At 40.2% G+C, this 23,597-nt stretch overlaps 1 protein-coding gene across 1 annotated transcript; it reads left to right on the top strand.

Annotated features, from left to right (window-relative positions):
* The first annotated feature begins 192 nt into the window (after positions 1 to 192).
* slc6a15 (solute carrier family 6 member 15) lies at positions 193 to 23,415 on the top strand. The gene is made up of 12 exons (XM_054619327.1): positions 193 to 323; positions 2,031 to 2,546; positions 7,749 to 7,906; positions 8,899 to 9,025; positions 9,121 to 9,302; positions 14,822 to 14,932; positions 16,546 to 16,787; positions 17,350 to 17,548; positions 18,313 to 18,505; positions 19,646 to 19,805; positions 20,633 to 20,795; positions 22,095 to 23,415. Exons 2-12 carry the CDS (start codon positions 2,246 to 2,248, stop codon positions 22,494 to 22,496), a joined length of 2,238 nt encoding a protein of 745 aa, XP_054475302.1. The 5' UTR covers positions 193 to 323; positions 2,031 to 2,245; the 3' UTR covers positions 22,497 to 23,415.
* The last annotated feature ends 182 nt before the right edge of the window (positions 23,416 to 23,597 follow it).

Raw genomic sequence — 23,597 nt, 5'->3', positions numbered from 1 at the left:
TACTATGTGGTGTTGTGGGATATTATATCATAACGTGTATAGGGTGAGGTATAATATGGAAAAAGGGGTGAGGAAATGACCCTGGATGAGTGAGTCGAAGGCGGAGCTCCCCTCTTCCTCCTCCTCCTCATCCTCCTCCTCTTAGTGCCATGTTTCTGCAGGAGGCTCAGACAGCACAGTGAGAGACAGACACTGTGACAGCACTACAGCCAGACCCGTCACGTCCACAGCAAGTGATAATGACGGCCCCGTGCATGTGCTCTCACAATTTCATCCCTTGAGACTCATCACTTCTGTGAAGGACGACTGATTATTCAACACTGGTGAGTGCAGAACAGGAGCTGGGATTCCTTTATTATAAGGCTTTATTATAAGAGGCATGTGTGTGTGTGTGTGGGAGGCTGACTGAGGTACCAGTGCGCAGGATGTGGCTGGAGAATGATGAAACACTGCATGTGGATGGCATGGAGGGAGGGAAGGAGGGAGGAAATCATTTGTATATGCGGATTCCTCAGAGAACAAACTGTGCCTGTAGAAGCCACATGGTGCCGTTTATTATTATTATTATTATTATTATTATTATTATTATTGATTTACTCCATCTGCATTTGTGTCTGCCTGAGTTATGTGCAGAGAGAAATGAAGAGGAAGAAAAAAATAAATAAAAAAAAGGCCATTTTCTTTCTTTTTCTTTTTTGCGTTTATTCATCCTCATTTTTTAAAAAAATAAATAAAAATATGTCATATCTTTATATTTCATCCTCGTCTCCTGCAGTGAAGGTTACTCAGCATCCTTCTGGTCGCTGTGTTGCGTTCACTGGCTTATGAAAAAGCGGCCCTTGCCTCATACAAACCAGGCTAATCTGGAAGCATTGAAGGGGAAATGTATTAATCATTTAATCCCCCCCCCACCCCTCTGTTTGGTGAAAGGTGCCCACCCCATCCGGGTACATTGTAGCCTTTTTTTTATCTGCAACATAGTCGCATCGGAAGAGCCTGTTTCCGGAGCATTTCGCGCCTTTGATGCTGTTTTTCTTTTCTATGAATATATTTCTAGATGTTTTATTGAACACCTAAACGCCTCTTGGATGCTGATTTTTTTGTTTGTTTTCTTTAGAGTCAGAGATGTTGCGCACCTTTGTGTGGAAGCTGTCCACACCCTTTAATATTGGGGGGGGGTGGAAAAAAAAAAATCATAGTGGTATTAGATGGGAATAAACAGAACAAATAGAGATGCCCCCTTTGTTTGCTCCACCCTTTTGTTTGGGGGAGCAGCGCGTGTAGGGCTGGTGTATTTGTATTTTGGGAAGTAGATACCCTTTATGGGTCATATGAGGGCTTTCCCCGTCCCTGCAGGAGGACAGAAATGTTTGGGTTGGTATGCAAATGTCCCTCCTCGCTTCAATTATTCAGCAGGCTGGGAACGTGATCCATCCCAGTCACTGTCCCAGTCACCGTCCACAACCAGCCCAGTGTTCCCCATAGCGCCTTTTTTTCTCTCCCTTCTTTCTTTGCAAAACAATGACCTGTAATAAAATGATCCCCATTCATTGATTCAGTTTGTCAGTCATGTGATTTGCATGTGAGAAATAACTCGGATAAAGCAGTAATTCTCTGTTGTGGACTGTTTTGCAGGCAGATAATGTGTGAAATTCTGGATTTTTTTTTTATAAAAACAAAAAGTATGAAACACTTCACTGCTCGGGTTGTTCCATTTAATTACTGTTTTGTGTATAGGATAAGAGTTTGGGTTTTAATTTGACATTCCAGATCTTTAAAACAAGGTTTTACAAAAAGTATTTTCTTGTGTTCATTTTCCAAAATCAGCAAGTTTTGGTAACACAAAAGGTAATTAAGGGTAAGCCCAGCCAGACAAGGTAATTAGAGAGTGAAACCAAACTAAACTGATGACTAGACTCTTTGCAGCAACTCATCAAATGTGATTTCTCATCGACACAACCTCTCCCAGAATTATCACTTTAATTGGCTGTTGTACTAACTGCACTATTTCTTCTTCTCCCCCCCCACAGACATTTGGTGATAATGACGAAATAAACCACTTCCTGATCACGCAACCCTCCACAAACCGTCTCAAAACCCTTCATCCTAGCCCCGTCAAAGTTCAAAAAGAGACTTTTGTCCTCACCCCCCCCTTCACTCACCACTCAGAGACGCCGGCCGTTGCCCTTCCAGCCTGCCAACCATCAAAGACGTTCCACCCTCGCCCTTTGTTTCGCTTTATCAAATGCCCAAAAACGGCAAGGCCGTCAAGAGAGAGCTTGACGACGATGTCACAGAGTCTGTCAAGGACCTGCTTTCCAACGAGGACGCCTGCGACGATTCCTTCAAGAAGAGCTCGCTGATCGTCGACAACCATGACGGGGAAGGGAAGGAGTGCGACGTGGAGGAAGGCGGCTCGGACGGAGAGGAGGAGGAGCGCCCGGCCTGGAACAGCAAGCTCCAGTACATCCTGGCCCAGGTCGGCTTCTCTGTAGGCCTGGGCAACGTCTGGAGGTTCCCATACCTGTGTCAGAAGAACGGAGGGGGTGAGTTACTACAGTCAGTAGGGGGCAATATGGAAATAAAACACCACCATGATTATAGTCATGAGAAGTAACTCAATATATTGATGGTTACGGTATTTATCAACTTAAATCATAAGAACTGCAAAACTAGTTTCACAGGGTTTTGATTCAACTGGGTCAAACTGGGGTCTTGAGTTCATATATAACTTTCTAATTTAACAAATCTATAACTCTTAGAATCTGCAAATATGTTAAATACACATCTCATATCTTTCTAGTACATTTCTCTTGTGTTCTTCCACATAACTCAGACTATAGAAGTGTAATAAAATATATTTTCGTTCTTGTGAAAAAACAATATCGAAAACCTCCTGACCTAAATGATGATTGTGGTTATTACAATGTAGGTCTTATTTTCATAATTTGGGCTCATCATTTCTATTAATTACTCACCAAAGTAATCGTCTGGAAATGCGACAACATCGCAACCGCAAAGTCCAGAGGTGCAAGAAACACAAGCCTTAAGATGATAACACAGGTTGTAAACAAGAGAAAAGGTTTGCACAAATTTCATGTGATAGTAAAACCCCAAAAAGTCAGCGCACCCAGAACGTCTGTAATAAGAACTTTAAAGCAGAGGAAAACTGCACTATGGCAAGAAGAGTGGGACAGTGTGTCTGTAAACTCTGACTACTCACAGTTTCTTGCCACGTCTGATTTCTTTTTAGCAAAGTTGTCAGATCTCAGCAATTCATTTGGTGAATACAAAGTTATTACCAATAGTAAAGCTGGCCAAAACGATCCAACTAACATTCTAGTTGTAATTAACTTTAACTATCCTTTAAAGTCAGTAGATCATTAGAGCAACAATAACATTAGAGTGAACCAGCAGAGTGCTTCACACCTGCTCCTATGCAGACAGACTGCTCTCAAACTAAGCACAAAATGCAATAATATGACACAATAGGGCCCGGATGCAAATTTAGATTAAAGCAGCATAAACAAAACACTTGAAATAGTGCAAAGAAGTTGACTTTACAGTACTTCTAGATTCTGAGAGATCCACAGTCGTGTGTTACTAGAGAGGACAAACCAGGACAAAATAAATTATGGATGTGTTCCACTTCTGTGGCCTAAGTAGGAATAGAGCCGGTTTGCGTCACAGGTTTTTCTGATAAATCGAATGAATATTCCTCGATTGGATTTCTGTAATCTCAGATACCAGATGTATGGTCTTCCTCTTTTCATTTTTTGCTTTTTAATGCTTGTTTTCGGGGGTCCCCATTTCACAAAATGATCATGTAACTTACATCCTTCACACTGTGTTTACAGTGTGGGTGCTCGATAGTGCAGCGCATCTAAAGAGCAACGTGTTTCAGTTCTGCTTGTGTGATTGTTATCGTGAGTTAGAAAGATGGAGAAACAAAGCCCTTCCTCCTATTTTGCACTTGTCTGTCAAAACCAGACTGCTCAGTGACCTTCAGGGTCGACACAGGAGTCACATGACCGTCTGCATCTCTGTCGGTGTCGCAGTCTGCAACATTTCACCTACAAACAACAAACAAACAATGTCTGTGTGTCTGTATGAATATGACTCTGATCTCAGCATGCAGGAAATCATTCTGTGAGAAGCTCTGGTGCTCAACATTCAACCCCGCTGCCAACAAAACCACGTTTCCCACAATGCCCTACTTGACTCTCTCCTCGCAGAGTGTTGTGGTGTTACGATGAGGACTCACTGCAGGGTTAATACTCTTGTGTGTGTGTGTGTGTGTGTGTGTGTGTGTGTGTGTGTGTGTGTGTGTGTGTGTGTGTGTGTGTGTGTGTGTGTGTGTGTGTGTAGGTGATAAGGTATTGTACTTCCTACCTGGAGATTACATAAAGCTATTGAATGCCTCGAGAAAGCTGATTAAATGAAACCGTCTCAGACAGGTTGTCCAGGCAGCATATATCTCAGTCCAAGTCTAATTTATTTGTATTGTCTGTCATCTGTTGATTTTTCCTTATTACATTTTAAATTAATATTATGGCTTGACTATAATTACATAATCGTTTATTGACATTCAGTGCTGATATGATCCTTTTGTGTTGACATTCTGCAAAATAGGAAATCAATTATTCTTACGCTAATAATTTAAGAGTTGTGTCTTTTTTGTGGACAGTAGATTTACCATATGTGAAAATATAAATATAATATATATATATATATATATATATATACATTAGCATTGTGAACACCCAGCCCTGTTAAAAGCAATGATTTTTCAACGGGAAACTGTCTCTATTCATTGCTTATTATTTTTCTCCGGTGAGATCGACCATTTCAATGGTTTGACACAAAGTTTAGAAAATCCTATTCTTTCCTGGGAAAATTGCAAAAAATGTACAGCAATGTGTGTTAATGAGTAGAATTGAAAAGCACAACAATGGGATTTTAATCTGATTATTAAATACAAACGTTAGTTAATTCAATATACAGTTAGAAATGCTTGGAGGACGCCCAGCTTTGTTTGTGTGTGACCATGTAGTGAATCATGTTCTTATTAGTTTGTTCATGTACATCATTTACATAAGAACCATCTGTTAGAGTATGTGTGTGTGTGTGTGTGTGTGTGTGTGCGTGTGCGTGTGTGTGTGTGTGTTTTCAGGTCTGTATAAACAGCTCTGGTCACCCTGCTGTGTTCCACTGTAATTAGATTAAAATGTGGCACATCTGTGTGTGTTTGTGAGATCTGACGTCTATATGTGAACGTCATTGACTTTCATCTACTTCCTTACTATACATTATATTTCCTTGTATGGCATTGTGGGAAAAAAAATCTTCACATTTAAAGTAAGCTTCCGACTAATTTTCTGTTGGTCAACAACCGATCAATCAACTTGTTGTTTCGGTGTTAAAAAATATTTATTTATATTCACTTAAAAAACAAGCAAACAAAATGAATTAGCGGAAATAATGTGTTAGTTGAATTTGAATAAATTTAAACACAACCCATGAGGCAGTATCCTAAACAACGTTATAGATTTAATGTTCTGTTCATCTGAGCGACACTTCAACTATCTCACAAAGTGACTAGCTAACTTTATTGAAAAGTTATGAATTTTACGCTATCAGCAAACATTCTTACCTTTATCCAGAATGTTTCCGTCTATGGTGTCAAATCTTATATCAATCAGTTTAGATTTATAGTTAACGTAACTCTGTTTGGCTTCTGTTGTCAGACAAAATTAAAGTTTGTTAACATTTCGCAAAGTAAAGTTAAAGAAAAATGTATTACTTTTGTATCTTTAGTAAAAACCCAGGTATCATCCTGACACTATTATCAGGAAACTGATAAAATTTGACTCTTTGTAGCCTTAATGACCCCCTGGTTATTTCACATTTTGATCTTGTCGCAAGCTGAACAACTCTCCCTTCTTTCATTGGCACCCCTGCTTTGAAAGGTGTAGAAATTCAGAGCATATCCATTGCCTCCACACGGCTCTCAACGTGGCGACGGCTAAGCAACAGTGCTGACAGAGCTGGAGTGCTTCTGAATATATATACAAATATATTTACTTAGCAAATAGTTGTTTTCTGCAATATTAATGCTCTGAATATAGTATCGAGACCCTTTAAGAGAGTTTGTGCACACCAATAACAGTGTATCCATTATCATTTGAATGCACATTTATTTTCTGTCAACACCTGAGCGTGCATCTGGAACTTCCCGACAACAACTAGTTTAAAGTCAAAACCTGCTGTGCTCATTTTTATGGATATGTTAACACATCTGGTCACAAAGCCATTGTGCTTCATCCTGTGTTTTGCTTCCCCGTTCATGTCTCCTCCATTGAAACATGAATGAATTCATATTTAAAGTTTGGTTGATGTGGTGAATCATTCCTCGTAGCTCAAACTACAGATATGCAAATCCAACACGCCCCTCCGTCGCTGCACATTTGGCACTGCCTAACAAACACGGAAATGTGACTCGTCTGTACGATGCCTAGACAGGATAAACCAGCCGTTTACTGTCAGTGATCTGTTAGTGAAGAGAGCTGGGGAATCTATTTTGAGTAAAAGATGAAACGCACTCCTGTGAGGCAGTTTGTTTTCTCAAAGTGCCATCAAAGTGTTTGAAATGTCCAAAGGAGACTGTCGAGGGTTTGAAGAGACAATGGAAACCAGCGGGGGGGGGTTTGATGCTGAATGATGTTTAGAGCCTCTTCCGTGAGTGAACTTTGTACTCAGTGAACCAGAATTAGACATTTTAATATTAGAAACCAGCTAGTATACTGTAGAAACACAAACACACATGCTCCCATCCAAAGGCAAACATGCAAGGGACAACAGGACTCAGGAAAGGATGTGACCGAACGGCCCCGCCCGGATGAAACAACACAATAAACTCTGTTGAAACAGGGATGAAACTAATCTTAAAGAACAGTACTCCCATGACGGAAGTTATGACGCCGTCATCAGTGACTCACAGCAAACATTACAGTACGTCTAACCACCAGCGGTAGCATTTGATGTTGTGGTTTAGCCCGTGAGAGGGGGTGGTGATGACTGGGGGGGGAAGGCCACAAAAGTGGAATTTTCAGATGATCAAAAGAACAATTTGTGTGATTTAAAAACAAGAGTGGCTGTTTTTTTTTTTGTTTTTTAATGATGCAATGGTTTCTAACAGGCTTCTGTGGTCTCTCAACCTTCAGCAAACACACACAAACGTCACGTGAGGGAAGGGGAAAAGACAAACCTCGCACATTATTTTGAAAATCCGGTGCTGCTGAACACATCTAACCACCAGTCATTTCCTCTAGACAAAGACTTTAAGGTTCTCTCGTTGTCTTCAAGCACATCATGTGCCCGGCAGTATACCGCTCACAAGTGCTCTTGACTGTCACACTATTACAGCTACGCCTTAATGTTAGTCATTCACCCTGAGACTTTAATTCTAGAGAGGAATGCTGACTTCGCAATGCGCCTCAAAGTAATCCCACTGCAATTTAGGTAATTTGAGACTGCAATTTAGGTAATTTGAGATGCAGCTCAGCAGATGTGTGTGTAGTAATATGTGTGTGTGTGTGTGTGTGTGTGTGTGTGTGTGTGTGTTGGGGAGATAATCTGACAATAGGCCTACTGTTAAAGAGGCGTCACCGTTATCTGATGACACAGTTTCCGCTTATTTTCTTGTGCTTCATTCAACTCCGCCTCCGTATTGTTTTTTGCCCCCACAGGAGCGTACCTGGTGCCCTACCTCATCCTGCTGATATTGATCGGCATCCCGCTGTTCTTCCTGGAGCTCGCCGTGGGACAGCGGATCCGCAGGGGCAGCATCGGGGTGTGGAACTACATCAGCCCTCGGCTGGGGGGCATCGGCTTCGCCAGCTGCGTGGTGAGTCACAGGGGCAGAGGGAAAGTGTTTCAGAAGTACAAGGTTTGACTACAGCATCGTTGAGACGAGGGGAGTGGTAGTATTTATGAGGGCCGACCCTGGAAGTAAGCATCGCTCTGGTTCCCTCCACAAAAAGATAATGGGATTTAATCCATTGGATTTGTGATTATTGCAGAAAATAAAGTGAAAAACTGATAAAAATAAACTACACATATAGCATGAGCACGACTACACATGTATATATACTATGAAGGCAAACTAGTCAACGTGATGACGTTTTGTAGTCTCTTTTAGCCATTTGTTAGCGACTGCCTTTTTTAAGACACTTCAAAACTTCAAAAAAAAGGTAACTACGACATATTTTATGTTGTAGAAGAAAATGTTAAAATCTCTAAAGCTTGTGTTAACCACAGACTTTATTTGAGGCATTAAACCAAGAATGGAGTGCAAAATTCTAACTCATTTCCTGGTTTTAGGACCCATTCCTGCAGCACTCTATAATGCTATTGTAACAGTATTGTAAAATATTATTTCAATATTTTTGCAGAATATTTGAGACTAGAATCACAATTCACAAGTCTAAGAAGACTGAATATTATACACTGCATATACAAAATAATACAGTAATAATTGAATTGAACTTGAAACCACTTTCTGGCATCTCATAAATCTTTCTTGATCTAGAATACAGGTAGTGATGTAGTTTATGTTTCCAGCGGTTTTAATAGCTTTTAATAGTCTTTAAGAACCAAACATACGAAACATATTGATACGGTACATTGGTCACTCATGGATGTCTAAATATGGCCAGTAATGGTTCAGTATTTAAGCTTTTTTTGTGACACCTCACTCAGAAAATACTCCTTTTATTGCAACAAGAATACAAATCGTGGTGCTGAATATATGTTGATCGTGTTTGGTTGATATAAAACAATATCTGTACACTGTTTTGGGTTTTGTGTGAAGTTGAACTCGCCTCTCTTTGCCTTAAGGTGTGCTTCTTCGTGGCTCTCTACTACAATGTCATCATCAGCTGGAGTCTTTTCTACTTCTCCCAGTCCTTCCAGCAGCCTCTGCCCTGGCATGAGTGTCCGCTGGTCAAGAACAAGACCAGTACATGTAAGTAAGACACAATCACACATATTGGGACCAGAGCATTTTATGGTGCTTCTTCTGTCAACATCCCAAAAAACTCATACCGTTTTGTCCGTTAGATGTGGTGCCGGAGTGTGACAAGAGTTCGGCCACCACCTACTACTGGTACCGCGAGGCCCTGAACATCTCCGACAGCATCTCCGAGGGTGGAGGACTCAACTGGAAGATGACCGTGTGCCTGCTGGTTGCCTGGTCTATGGTTTGCCTCGCCATGATCAAGGGAATCCAGTCTTCTGGGAAGGTAGGGAAGATTTGGTTCTCTGTTGGCGTTGTTTAGTTTTGGAGGAAAGATGTTTGAACAAGCTGGGGTAGAAAAAAGGAGGAAGTAGCTTACTACAGCTGCCCTGCATTCCTGGCAGATTGGCCTATATAACTACTCAAATGCAACCTGGAAAATGTGAAAAAGTGACAAAAACAAAAGGCCATTTCCAAGTGTTTTGGAAAAGCCTCTCACACATAATTAGCGTACTTTAAGGTAGAGGCTTATAGAGCGCAAACTGCCCGGTTTAAAGACACTGCTGTAATGTGACTTGACAAATTTTTCTAATGATACAGTCTCACATATGAGAGCTCATGTGATCTCGTGAGGGATTTCTGGCTCAAGCTTACTTTTAGCTTAGTGTATCGAAGCTGACAGTGGCGTGACTAGCATCCGGAAGGATTAGCCCACCGGCTAACGGTTGGCGTTTACTTGCAAACGCTCCCAGTTCCTCCATTTTTACAGGTCATCTTCATCATTCCACACTTTCTCATATCATATGACAAGCATTAGCCGGGGCACTTCCAAGGTTACAGTCAAGCATGCGCTAATTGGCAGAAAGGTCGCACTTTTTAATCTTCCCAGAATAAGCTTTGATGGGGAAGTCATTTGATTTCGGTGTTATCCTGACTTCTTATGACAGGTCTGGGCCAAAATGAATACAGTATATTTCAGGAATTATATATTTTTTGGTCTACAAAAGAGTGAGGTTGAAGCAACTTAACTGAATGAAATGAGTCTTTGTAAGAGCGCCAAAATCAAAGAGATTTAACACAAAGATCAGCAGCTCAAATGGGCTTTAAGTCTCTTTTAGCTCATTATTTTGGTTTTATAGCACATTTACTTTGTTTCCGACAAAAAGGCTCTGACAAACCCACTGCATGCAACCAGCCCAATGCCAAACAGAAGAGAGACACAAAGTTGGCGACTAGCTGGTGAAGAATTTCGCAGCTAAAAACCCAGATGTTTTTTGACAGCAGGTGGTGGAGACCAAAACAGAGATACAAAGAGTAAATGGAGTGAACGTTTTTCACGTTCATGTTGCTCCGTCTTTTTGCTAACATAACTTTAGCCATAACGGCTGTTTAAGCCAGTTTATTTTGATGTTTTCTTAGCTAGCTGCTAACTGTACAAATTGCAAACAACAGCAAAAGAGCTAACAGCTTTGCTAACAGTGTTAACCTGGGGGGAAATGCCTCTGATATGACGCCATGGATCGGGACCACTATATATACGTAAACTGCCGTATTAGCGCGGTTTAGAGCGGCGGCCATTAGCTTGCTAGTTGGGCGCACAAACTGCACGAACATGCAAGCACAGCCAGACCGGCTACCTAAAACAAAGCACAGAGAAGCTCTGATTACAACCATGGACTGTATACAAGATTGACGACATGACAGCCACCCTAAAGTGAAGCCAAAATGCATTGATCGCCCCCTGCTGGCTGGCTACAGTAAAGGTCATAAACCATGCATGTTAGCGGATGGGACATAATCCAAAACCAAAATATGAGTACATGTCAAATAATTTTTTCCCAAAAATGGTTCATTTTAGGTACTTCATATCATGCTGATGTATATAAGTGTTGTGCTAAGTTTAATTTCAATCAGTTATTGGATTCTATAAAAAGGGGTTGATGAGGACACATTTACTCTATTATATCTTTAAAAGCAAATATTTATTTGCTGCTATATTAAAGCTCTGAATTTGGAATTTAGCATCTTCACATTGGGTCAACAAATGTAGGAAAAGTAGTATTATAGTATCTAGTATAGCCTTATTATTAGACAGTAAGTCTACTTTCATTGTAATGGAGTTGACATCACAGCAGTCACCAGCTAGATGATATATTGTCCTTAGCTCAGGTCTTATCCTAACAGCTGTCCTCTGTTTACCTTTGCTCCACTGACGCCAAGTCTTTTGCTCTGCATTCAACGCAACCGCCGCAGACAAAACAGCTATGTGTTTTAATCTGGACCTGTGCCACAATGGGTTATTTCAGCTTTCGACAGTCTAATTTCCCCCCGTCTGCCACATCCTGCTGCCTGGCAAGAAAGTCACAGATAACGACAATCATTGTCATAATCTCTATCAGGACCGCTGCTCTATCAGAGGGGTTGTATTTGCGTAAATGAAGTCATTCCACTGCCATCATGAGAAGAAAATGAACTGCTGAAGCCGAAATATAAGAAAATAACCACTCATTTTTTGAAAAGAGACAAACAGAACCAGCCAAGCTACTGGTTAAATGTACAGTTTGAGCCAGATGGTCGTCCTCCAACAATCTGTTGTGTCTGGATGGCCTTTTGAGTTGGCTCGGAGTAGAAAACGGGCCTGAACTTTCCCTCCAAAGGGGCCAGCTCCACGATGCTTTGAAGTTTAATCAGCGCTGTGTGGCACAAAAGAATATTAATGGCCTCTCCTCCACCCAAGTTCACAAAAGCCTTTTTTCCAAGGAATATCCCCACCGCGATCTGCATTTCTCTGCCGTTTGTGTGTGTGTGTGTGTGTGGGTGGGTGGGCGTGAAAGGGATCAGGCCATTTTAGTTACCATGGTTATACGCGCTCTTTTGGCTTGGCTTGATTGTCAAGAGTGTGGCCCAAAAAAAGAAAAGTGGGGGAAGGCGTTAATGGATTATGAAAAGGGGAGGGGGGGGTTTGAAGTTGATTTGGTAAAATAGTGGTGAAATTCATCCAAAGTATTTGAAGGTTGCCGAAGAGCATTCAAAGTAACCACTTGATAAAGTGATAAATTATGTTATATTTAGACATTAAATAACCATTAGATTACAACACATTGTGCATGAAGAATCAGTTACGTGACCGTCATAATGGGAAAAACTTTCTTTTAGTATCAGTTTATAACTGTTCTGTTCTCATGACATGACCTTTGCAAGAGGCACATGCTATCTGCCATGACACTAAATCTTACATAATAAAAAGATCTGCTTATCCAACCTGTTTGGTTTTGTGCTGACCAAGGCCACCAGTGTGTTCTTCAACAAGAGTTGAGGTTTAATCAGAAAAAGGGCCGACGAGAGCTGCAGCTGAGGAAATAAAATAAAAAAATAGGCGAAGAATTGTAACTCAATTGGGACATTTGACTTTATAGATTTAGCAGGGTTCCCACTCGTCCTCAAAAACCTGCAGATTGTTATTTTTTTTTTAGGTTGGATGACATTCGATCCAACTTGTTTCAATAGTTGAATTTAGTTAAACAGGTTAGAATGTTTGGTTAAGTTACTGCTAAAGTTTTAAGGTTTGCTACTCAACTCTTGCTAAGAGCAACTGTTTCAATTGTCTGTGTTGGAAGCCACATTACATTACATTACAGTCATTTTTACATACAGCCACAACTACATGAGTCAAAGAGCAGCTAAATACTGGCTGATGGTAACTTCTTACTTTGCTGGCACTGTCTCTGCAAACACGATGCTGCATTATTAAAGTACATTTAACTTTTGTAGTTAAAAGTACCTTCACAATAAAGTGAGGTGCTGCAGATGTGTTTGCATTTTTCTATGATCAATTTGTCATAATTTCAAAGCATGTATGAGATGGTTAAAATAGATAAAGTTACAGTCATAGACTGCACGTCTTTTAAATCAGACTTCAATAGAGAGGAACATATTAGAGTATGCAGCGATCCCTGTCCGTCATAGCAGCTAGATCATCGCAGAAAATGTCCTGGAAAATCATCTTTAGAAAAGAGTGGGAACCCGGCTTTACTGGTATATATTGGTTTTGAGTTAAATATGGTGTATTTCGAAGCTGTGATTTCACATAATAAACATACAACCAACTTTTAATCTGTGCCGTCATCAAGAGACCAAGTTTTAAAATATTTCTTTGCTAATGAAATGAAGAACAGCAGGAGCGTCTCCAGTATGAGTTCCTGTGGAGGTAGAAACTGTTTTGGTTTCAAAAACTGTTCATTACCAGAGATCACGTTTACGCGTCATAAAGTCTAAGTATCACAAAAATACTTCAGGAGAATCTCTTTTTGCCTCCAAGCACTGGCAGTAAAATCGTTAAACTTCACAATCCTCGACTGAACTTTAAAATACTTAAATGAATCCCGCTTTAGGGTGAATTATCCCTTTTCCCTCCTAGACGAGACATTACTCAGCCTCCTTGATAGCTACACATGGAACACCATGTAAGAGACGCAGCGTCTCTGAATCACTAACTGTTCTTATGACTCAAACCCAAACTATCTCATTCAACAACAACACAGTCCTGTACGCCGACGTATCACAGTGCAGCGGCTGAGTCAGGCCTCTCAGTCTTTCAGTAGTTAAGTAGGAGAAAAAAGAAAAAGAGGCCCACTGTCTAATTGGCATTATAATTGGACAAAAAAGGGTCTTGCACAGGCACAGAACCTGCTGATATAAAATGCTGCAGGAATGAGGTTCTTTTGGAGACTAAACCTGAAGTTAGCATTCCCTCGACAAAGAGGAAATGGGAATTTTCCATTGACTTTTGTATTATTGCAGTAAGTCAGCTTATGATACTTGCAAGTTTTGTTCAGAAATATCTTCACTTCTAGGAATTTTGAAGCTCGCATGCACTCAGAAATAGGAAGCTAACGTTAGGCTATAAACAAACTCCAAAGAAGGTCACATTACTTCATGTCCCCACCACTAAGCTAAAGGCTGAGTAGTGTTTTAGAGATGACTTTAAGTAGCTTCATTTGGCATTAAAAGCTTTAAAATTCACAAGAGGGGTATTTATATTGCTGAACAAAAAGTTAAAATCTCTTAAACTCGTCTTAACCACAGACCTTATTTCAGGCATCTAACGAAAAACCCGCTCAAACAAACCTTTGACTTAGAGTAGAAGAAACTGGAAGTGAAAAAATGCTGACTCATTTCAGGGTTTCAAGACTCATTCCTGCAGCACGCTACTGGTTTATCAACCTTCATGCTACATTTAGGCACCGCTACTTTTAGATGTATTGTCATTGTCAAAAATACCCAAACAAAAAGATTAACCCAACATAAATGAGAAACAAAAGATAAAAAAGGCTGCTTACAGACAGAGCGGCTCAGGTTTCACTCTCTTTTCTGCACATTTTAATGTTCCTGTTAAGTTCTCATGATCAACACTGCATAGATGGAAGGGCAATGAGATCACACTGCATTTATTTTTTACAGTTTTCTACAGCCACACACACTCTAACGTCTGTCAAGTGTTTTTCTTATAACAGGAACTCAACAGCAGTTTAAACATAATCGGACTTCCCTTGAAACTAGTTCTTTGGTTTCAACAATAGCATAGTTTTTTTTTTTTGGCACCTTGTGATCGTCGAAACATTTTGTCCTTGTTGCTCAAAGATTCAGCTCTAATTAGTGTTTCAATTATGCATTGCTCCTCATGATCTTCCAAGATGCAGAGTTGTAAGACATATTTTTAAATCTGCAGAGTGACTTTATTAGAGTACGGGACAGACTGAAGACGTTTGCTGCGGTTTAAACAGGAGGGTTTCGTTTTGCTTACAGGTGATGTACTTCAGCTCCCTGTTCCCGTACGTCGTGCTGATCTGCTTCCTGGTCCGCGCTCTGCTCCTGAAGGGCTCCGTGGACGGGATCCGACACATGTTCACGCCAAAGGTAATGTCCTTTTCTAACTGTTTAAATTCAGAGAAGAATGCTGTTGTAAGTCATATGAAACTACCAGGGAAAAACAATTATTTTCATTATTTATCGAGCTGCTTTGATGCATGGTTTTGTTTTGTCTATAAATTATCAGGAAAAAGTGAAACATTATATTGTGCAAGAGCCGAGATATCTTGTTTCTTTTCTTACCAAAAGTGCAAACCTTAAGATATTAAGGTTTCTTATCTTATATGACAAAGAAAAGCATCAAAACAAACATTTGAGTTTATCACTTTTCTTTAGAAATGAGCAATATGTTAATAAATGATCAAATAAACATAAATTAATCATCTCATCTTTACTAAATGTAGAAATACTACTGTTTTTTACATACTTAATATCCCCCATTGACCAGGAATATACATCAAATACATTTTTCTACTATCAACCAGCCTCTGCTGAACTGAATCCACTCACTTACTTTAAAGAAAGAAAAAGTGTCTGAACCCCCCAAAAAATGTAATCTGCGCTGTGATAGGCCAATGGCACGTCAGCCTGTGGAATCATGTCGCCATGGAAACAGGAGTCACTGAGGCTTTTATGTAACCAAAGCAGTCTCTCTGTCTGTCTCGTTTTGTGTCTGCTCCGTCTCCTCGGCTGACATCTTGAGACTTCAAACGGACGCGTTCAGCCTCCATCTTCATTCAACATGTGGACATCAAAGTCCTGTTTTTACTGCTCGGTGCCCACAACAGTTTGAGACGGTTGTTGTAGAAAACTTCAACGTGGAAACTGTCAAAACGACGGTTGTCATTTGGCAAAAATAAAAACAGATATAAATGTTAATATTTTAGTTATCAGAACAATATTTTAGCTAATGGAACCTAGATGACGACTACACATGAAAAGTGTTGGACCAATTTCAAATTTCAGCTTTAATTTATTGTCCCAGCAGCACATAATACACAGGGATCTGAGCATAAAGCATAATAAAAAATAAATAGAGCATATAATAATAATAATATGCAAAACATATGCCAACCCACCCACACAGTAGTTCACATAAAATATGAGTGACGGCATAACATTCAGCCATTATCGCCTCATCCAAACCTTTATTGCATGTATTTTACAACTCTATATTCATGTGTAGGGCTGCAATTTATGAAAAAATGATAAAATGTCAGAAAATAGCATCACTAAGTCAATGACTTTTGTCCGACCAAGAGTCTCAAGCCTACACTTTCAACCACATGTCAACGCCCATCAGCGATTGGAACTGGCTTTCGTGTTATCAAATGCAAATGACATCAAGCAGTTAACCTTCACACTTCAGGGGAAGTTCTTTGTGTAGACATTTTATTACTTTGCGTCCCTCAGTTATAAATAGATAAAAAAAAGTCCTGAAAATGTTTTTATTTTTATGTTGTTTTTCGGATGTAATTATCTTCAAACAAGTTTTTTTTAAAAGTCATCCTTTGGGACTCAAGGGGAACTTCAACTTGAGGATTTTTCTTGTAAATTTTATCCTATTTTACCATATCTTATATATTCAAACGAATGTGAGAGCCTTAAATGTAGTCTATGTAATTAAACTAAACTAAAATCTGCCCGTTTTGTTCTTTCAGTTGGAGATCATGTTGGAGGCCAAAGTGTGGCGAGAGGCGGCCACGCAGGTCTTCTTCGCCCTCGGCCTCGGCTTCGGCGGCGTCATCGCCTTCTCCAGCTACAACAAGCGGGACAACAACTGCCACTTCGACGCCGTCTTGGTGTCTTTCATCAATTTCTTCACCTCCGTGCTGGCCACCCTGGTGGTGTTCGCAGTGCTGGGCTTCAAAGCCAACATAATGATCGACAAGTGTGTCGCACTGTGAGTAGAAACGAGCCTCCTCTCACATTCAAGATATTTATAGACTAAAACTGCATTTCCTGTAGACCATCAAAGAGCTGATCGTAAAGGTCTGGCGTGACTGTAACAGCCAGTTAAATGGTGATAGTTTCTTTTTGAAAGGCACATTTCTGTAGTATTGTTATATATTTTAGACATTAAAAAAGCAGAGAAGGAAACAGTTTGGGGGAAAAAAGCTCTTGAAGAATTTGATCCAGTGATATTTTAGACAACTTTATAGTCTCTCAACATCTTTTCTTTGAAGGATTTTTAGGTTGAATTCCAAAGTTGAAGTTCAAGTTCCTTCGTTAATTCCCAGACTTGCCAATCATAGTGTAGTAACCGTAACTAGACATTTAAAGACCGGGATTTTAGCCTTGTTTAACCAAAAGCACAAATGCAAAACATGTAAGGAATATATAAAATAGTGCGTTACGGTTATCTTTCTAATCTGAAATGTGCTGTGAGATAGTGGAAAGCTGGACATGCAGAGCAACAGTAACTAATTTAACAATAACTTCTGCCTCTTTTTTCTTTTTTCCAGAAACACTAATAAGGTTTTGTCGTTGTTGGGGACCGACATTGACAGACACCTGATCCCCCAACACATCAACTTCACTCAGGGTGCCCAACTCAGTGTTGAGGACTACCATAAGACCATCGAGATCATCAGAGGGGTGAAGGAGGACCAGTACCAGAATCTGGGACTGGAGTCCTGCAGCATTGAGGACGAGCTCAATAAGGTACAAATAGGCCCAAATATTATGTTTTACTGTTTGGCATGAATATGGTAAAACATAACAATCAGAAAAAATTTAAAAAGTAGGCACGACAACTATTTTCAGACAATTTATCTTAGTTTGGACTTTTATTATGCAAATATTGGCCTGATAATCCAAAATAATCCTAAATTCTTGGTTATTAAATTAGTTGATGTGGTAATTTCGACATAATGTACTTACTCACCACACTAAAGGAATAGTTTGACATTTTGGGGAATGCACTGATTTGCTTTTTTTGCAGAGTGTTCGAGGACTTTAATATCTGATCCTTAAATATGACGCCTTGTTGTTGTAGTCTTGTTACATTATTGTTGTCACCGTAAACTAGGATAAGATAACCGGCTGCTAGCAGTAGCGTTGTGATGCTTTCATCTTATTGGGGGCAAAAAAGCGGATAAACTTTTCCTTTTACTACATCAGTACGACGGCATACTCATGCCGTACTCACTTCTCTACTGCTCAAATGTTATGATGTTAAGCTGCTATTCAAAATAAAACACTTTCTGCTAATGTTTCACAATAAAAGCTTCCCAGGAAACGGAAGGGATTATGCCGGCTGAACTGCTGAGAGGGTTTTAATGTGAAACAGATGATGAGTTTTCATTATACAGGGGGATTAGAAATAAATGTTCTTAAAGTCACCCACCTCAAATAAAGACCACGTCATTTGAGGTAAAAAAAAACTGATGCTTCAACCTTTTCTTCTTCTCTCTCCCAAATAACAGGCGGTCCAAGGCACAGGCTTGGCCTTCATTGCCTTCACGGAGGCCATGACCCACTTCCCGGCGTCGCCCTTCTGGTCCGTCATGTTCTTCCTCATGCTGGTCAACCTCGGCCTGGGCAGCATGTTCGGCACCATCGAGGGCATCCTCACTCCGCTGATCGACACCTTCAAAGTCCGCAAGGAATTCCTTACAGGTTAGAGAGTCCTCCCACGTAGCCCTCCTTTCATTTATGAAGGGGTCAGATGAATCTAAAGAAATGATGACAGAAGGGCTCTGAAATACAGTTTAAATTAACACATTTTAAATTATCCTGCGCAGTCAGGGTCATTTTACTATTTTTCATAGTGAGATTAAGACAGACAAACTGCATTTTCCGTCCTAGACTGCAAGTTGTAGGTGTTTTGAATTGTGATTCCTGTGTCCCAATCAATGTCGTAGATGCAGGTTATATTAAGGTGGTAATGGTAGGAGATCTTGCAAAAGAGGGCGGATGCAGACTTCTAGTATGTTGAAGTTTGAGATTAGTTTAGTTGAATTTAATCCCTGGATGTCTGTGGAGTCTGAAGCAACTCAAACAGGAAATAGACTCTCAAACTTCTCCAAAGAGAGTTTGATTAGTCTAATAATAATTTACATATATTTGTATAAAGTGAAAAAAAGCGCTATCCTCTTCCTGTTGTGCAATCAAAAAAGGTCTATTTCTAAGAAAAACATGTATATAGCAATTGTATGATGCCAGTACAAAGTCTTAAAACCTCAGTAATATGGACTCGTTTCCAACAACGTGAATTAATAACATTCTTTTCACAATCAACACTTAAAATGATGAAAGCACTTGCAAATGACAAGCTAGGACAAAATGTAAACAGTACTTTGGTGTTTCATTTTTTTACCTCTTTACTTAAGATTCATTTTAATAATCTTAATGTAGCAAAACACTGGCAATGAGGAAGATCTTGGGTCAACAATAATGAGAATAAATTAATTTAAATGAATTAAATCATACCTTCTTAACTAAAAATAAATCTGCTGTGAATTGAGGTCAAACACTATTATTACGATTGTCAAACCTACCATTCAACGTACCTTCACACTGCATTCAGACCAAAAAAACTGTATAAAGAACCCAAAATATGTAGAGAAGTAAGAATATTGAAGAAAATAATTACAGAAAAGCTCCACCAGAAGCAACAACATACCAGATTTGATCGTTTAACACTCATAAGATCGCATGTATCCCTCAATAATACTTGTTCTTACACAAAGTTGGAACCATAAGAGTGGAGTGATGTATTATAACTCATATTAACGTATCATTCTTCCTCTCCTGCAGTGGGTTGCTGCGCGCTGGCCTTCTCCATTGGCCTCCTGTTCGTTCAGCGCTCAGGGAACTACTTTGTGGCGATGTTCGACGACTACTCGGCTACTCTGCCTCTGCTCATAGTGGTCGTCCTGGAGAACGTGGCGGTGGCTTGGGTCTACGGGATCGATAAGTAAGTTCACCAACATCATCACCTCCATCTGTCGCAACTGGTTTATGAATCTCATGTAGCACGTAAATATGAATAAAGTCATAAAATAACTGTCATAGTTGGAGACACGATTTGACTATTTAGAATAGGGGCGTCGCAATAGGTATTTATGAAAAGTGTGATATATAAAAAAATGTATTTAATGTTTGTAATACACACATTATAATAAACAACCTAGCGGTTCTTAAATCACACTACAGTTATAGATGCAGACTCTCTCTCCACCTTCCTTCACTCGTATTTTGAGTGTAATACATTTGCTAACAAAAAGAGACAAAATGCACAATATACAAAGTTTAAGATTAATATTACTGAAAGTATTATGATATTTTATATTAGATATATATCCACAATAATCGTGCCTTGCAAATCCGATTTTGTGACAAAAGAAAAAAGGAAACTGCACCCACTATAATTGCATTTCTGCATTTTTGTTTCAAATATCTTTGCCAAACAATAATTCAAACCTAGAATAATAATAATATATATTTATTTGCATATATTTTTACACAAAGCCATGTCCATACCTGGTACAAAGACTTGCATAGGCTTAAAAAGGTAGTTATTATAAGAACAAGCCGTTTCCGAGAGTCTTTAAGTTGTTAACACAAACCGCTACTTTTGAATCCACAGAATGGGTAAAATGTTTTTTAAAGGGAGCCCTATAAACAGCATGTAAAGGCCATCAGATATAATAAAGCAGACGTATTGCAGAAACTATTGTGAATTCTTCGCCACAGACATCTGATCTCACCTCCCGCTGCGTCCCCTCTTGTTTTCCCTCTCAGGTTCTTTGAAGACCTGAAGGACATGCTGGGCTTCACGCCGTACCGCTTCTACTACTACATGTGGAAGTACATCACGCCCATCCTGCTGCTGGTGCTCCTGTGCGCCAGCTTCATCCAGCTGGCCATGACGCCGCCCAGCTACAGTGCCTGGATACAGGAAGAGGTGAGTGGACGTCTCCGGCCCGTCTCCCCTGGGACGGAAGGGTTCAATGAGGGGTGGAAGTTCCTGGAACGAGTAAAAAGAGGCTAAAAATGGAGGGAAAAGGTTTTCACATGTTTCAGGCGTCCTTTAACCGTCGGACAATCAACAGGATGTACCGTCTACCACGCAGACATGGGAGCACCTGTTTGATCACATCAAGAGGAAAAGTGGAGCGAAGGCCAAATGGGACAAAGTTTATTCCTTAATTTGTCCCATGAGGCCGAAACTCTTCAGCTCACCAAAGCAGCTAATGAAGGTTCACCTGAGGATGAACTAAGCGTAGCTGTGAGGTGGATTTATCTCACCTGAGTGGACAGAGTGATTGGTCATCATTATACTTCGAGTGCAGACTCTCAATGCAATTAAGTAGACGCCTGAAATAGAATTGAAGAGGGCAGCGGTGCAACTGATATTCATTTACATTTTAATCATTTTTTATTAATAGATTCATCTTTAAAGTTTATTTGAAGTAAAATATTATGATATTCATTTTACAGTGATATGAATACAGAGAAAGCAGCACCTTGTCAAATGTGATAAGATGAATCCAGTAAATGCTTTGGTGTTTTTCCTCCATAAACAACTAATCATGTTAGCATTTGGAGCACATGGATTCAAACTTCTGCCAAAATTGTAGAAATATTTATTCAAAATCTAACACAAACTTTGCAGGGAAAAGAGCAGAGGTCTAATTGTTGCAGGGATTACATATTTTTGTAGGCCAACCCTTGAAGGTAGCATCTAAACGGTTCCTCGACCAAAAGCCAATCAGATTTTTCCATTTGATTCTGGATTATTGCAGAAAATAAACTGTGGCTAAAACACATTAACATTTAAAGAAACCACCACAGTCGCATCAATCGCAGCCTACAGTTCTGCAAAGTGAAGCCAATGCGGAAGTGTCTTAATACTTGCATTCTCTCTCCTGTCCATCAGGGGGCGACTCCTCTGGTTGTATAGAAGTCTATGAGAAAATGACTCTACTTCTCTCTTGATTTATTCCCTCAGTAAACATTGTAAACATGAGTTTATGGTCTCAATCTCTAGTTTCAAGTCTTCTTCAATACAGCATGATGTTCATTTAGTAAATGATGCTCCATTTAGAGTCAGATATATAGATATAATTAGATAATAGACAACCTCTTGAGAATTTTTTTTTATTCCTGCCAACCCTTAATAAGAATCACTAAGAAATAAAAAGAAAATGACATTTCAACATTTGTAACCAGCTTGCCGTTTTCTTTCTCCCCCCCCCTCCAGGGCAAAGAGCAGATGGTGCCCTTCCCTCCGTGGGGCATCGCGGTCTGCATCTCCCTGGTGGTGATGGCCATCATGCCCGTGCCCGTGGTCTTCTGCCTGCGCTACTTCAACATCATCGACGACGGCGCCGGCGGCCACTCCACCGTCTCCTACAAGAAGGGCCGCATCATCAAGGAGACCGCCCGGCCGGGGGAGGACGACGACACCAGCCTGATCCACGGCAAGTCGCCCAGCGAGGCGCCGTCGCCGATGCCCGGCAACAGCATCTACCGCAAGCAGAGCGGCGGGGTCGGCGGCGGGGTCGGTGGTGTCGGCCCCGACGCGGACACCGCCCCCAACGGCCGCTACGGTATCGGTTACTTGATGGCCGACATGCCGGACATGCCCGAGTCGGACTTGTAGACTCACCCCCTCTCCACCCCCCTCTGTGTGCGTTTAGTTGGCCGTATCATACATGTATATTTCACCTGTACTGTATATTCTATGTAGATATCGTAGCTGCTCTCCTATTTGTCGTCTCTGAACCTTATATGACTGTCCACCTTTAAAAAAAAAAAAACAACTTGTGTGGGAGTAAAACGTCATCCCTTCGCCCACTTGCTTGGTCGTGTCCTAAGCTCCTCTCTAGCTCCTGCTCTCCTTACTTCCTTTTGCGGCCTCCTCCTTGTTAGATGCTACCGGAGAGATTGGGGGGGGGGGATAGTTGCGAGCAATAAGGTGGACGCTCCACCAGGCCTACTTGAAACTGCAAAGAGGAGTCTGCAAAAGGAGGAGGGGTCAAGAGGTCATGTCTGTGGGCAGTGTAGATTAAAGCCAGCTTTAAGTCCTGCTGTAAGATATTGGTTGTGTACATTATGACCCCCCACCCCGAGTAACTACTACTGGCCAATAAATCCTGAGATCAGTAGCAGATTTTCTTTTTGTTCTCGGTGAAAGTTCAGGTCAAACTAGTTCAAACAGCGGGCGGATGGCCTTTTTTTTTGAAAACCACTCCCAGTGATTGTTTGAGACAAAAGTGTGCCTAAGTCATTTATATTTGTTTATAGAATACGTGACGGACGTTGTATATTTAAGGTATTCTGTAAATATAATATAAATATTATAAATATATTTATCTTGATAGTTTGGATATCAGAACACCATGTTTTTTCAAAAGGTTCAGAAGTACTTCAAATCCTTAACCCTCTGTGTCTTTGTTTTTTTACTAATGTGCTGTCAGTGTTTGTGAGGACATAGTTCTCTTTGTACATATTTTTTTTTTCCATGAAATGGCTTCAAATGCAAATGTCTTTTTTTTTTTTTTCCCCCGTCAAAAATTAAAGGTCAAATATGGTCCATATCCTGAGACTAATGTGATTATTTTTTTTCCATCTGAGCCTCCCAAAAGATACTTATGCACAGAAATATATGAAAAATATCTTAATGTAAATAACACAAGTGATGCAATGACAAACACAAAATACAAAATGTTAAGAAATTCACTTTTGAAAGAACGGTAAACAG

The sequence above is a fragment of the Anoplopoma fimbria genome, chromosome 19 (assembly GCF_027596085.1).
Source record: "Anoplopoma fimbria isolate UVic2021 breed Golden Eagle Sablefish chromosome 19, Afim_UVic_2022, whole genome shotgun sequence".
Taxonomy (NCBI): domain Eukaryota; kingdom Metazoa; phylum Chordata; class Actinopteri; order Perciformes; family Anoplopomatidae; genus Anoplopoma; species Anoplopoma fimbria.
Note: the sequence above shows the minus strand (reverse complement) of the source record. Positions and strands in the feature narration are given on the sequence as shown.

Bases quoted from the DNA above. Each gene is read 5' to 3' on its own strand.
- slc6a15 (XM_054619327.1), top strand. From the start codon at position 2,246: ATGCCCAAAAACGGCAAGGCCGTCAAGAGAGAGCTTGACGACGATGTC. The intron at 9,026-9,120 runs GTAAGTAAGACA...TTTGTCCGTTAG, and splicing joins CAAGAACAAGACCAGTACAT to ATGTGGTGCCGGAGTGTGAC. The intron at 14,933-16,545 runs GTAATGTCCTTT...TTGTTCTTTCAG, and splicing joins GACACATGTTCACGCCAAAG to TTGGAGATCATGTTGGAGGC.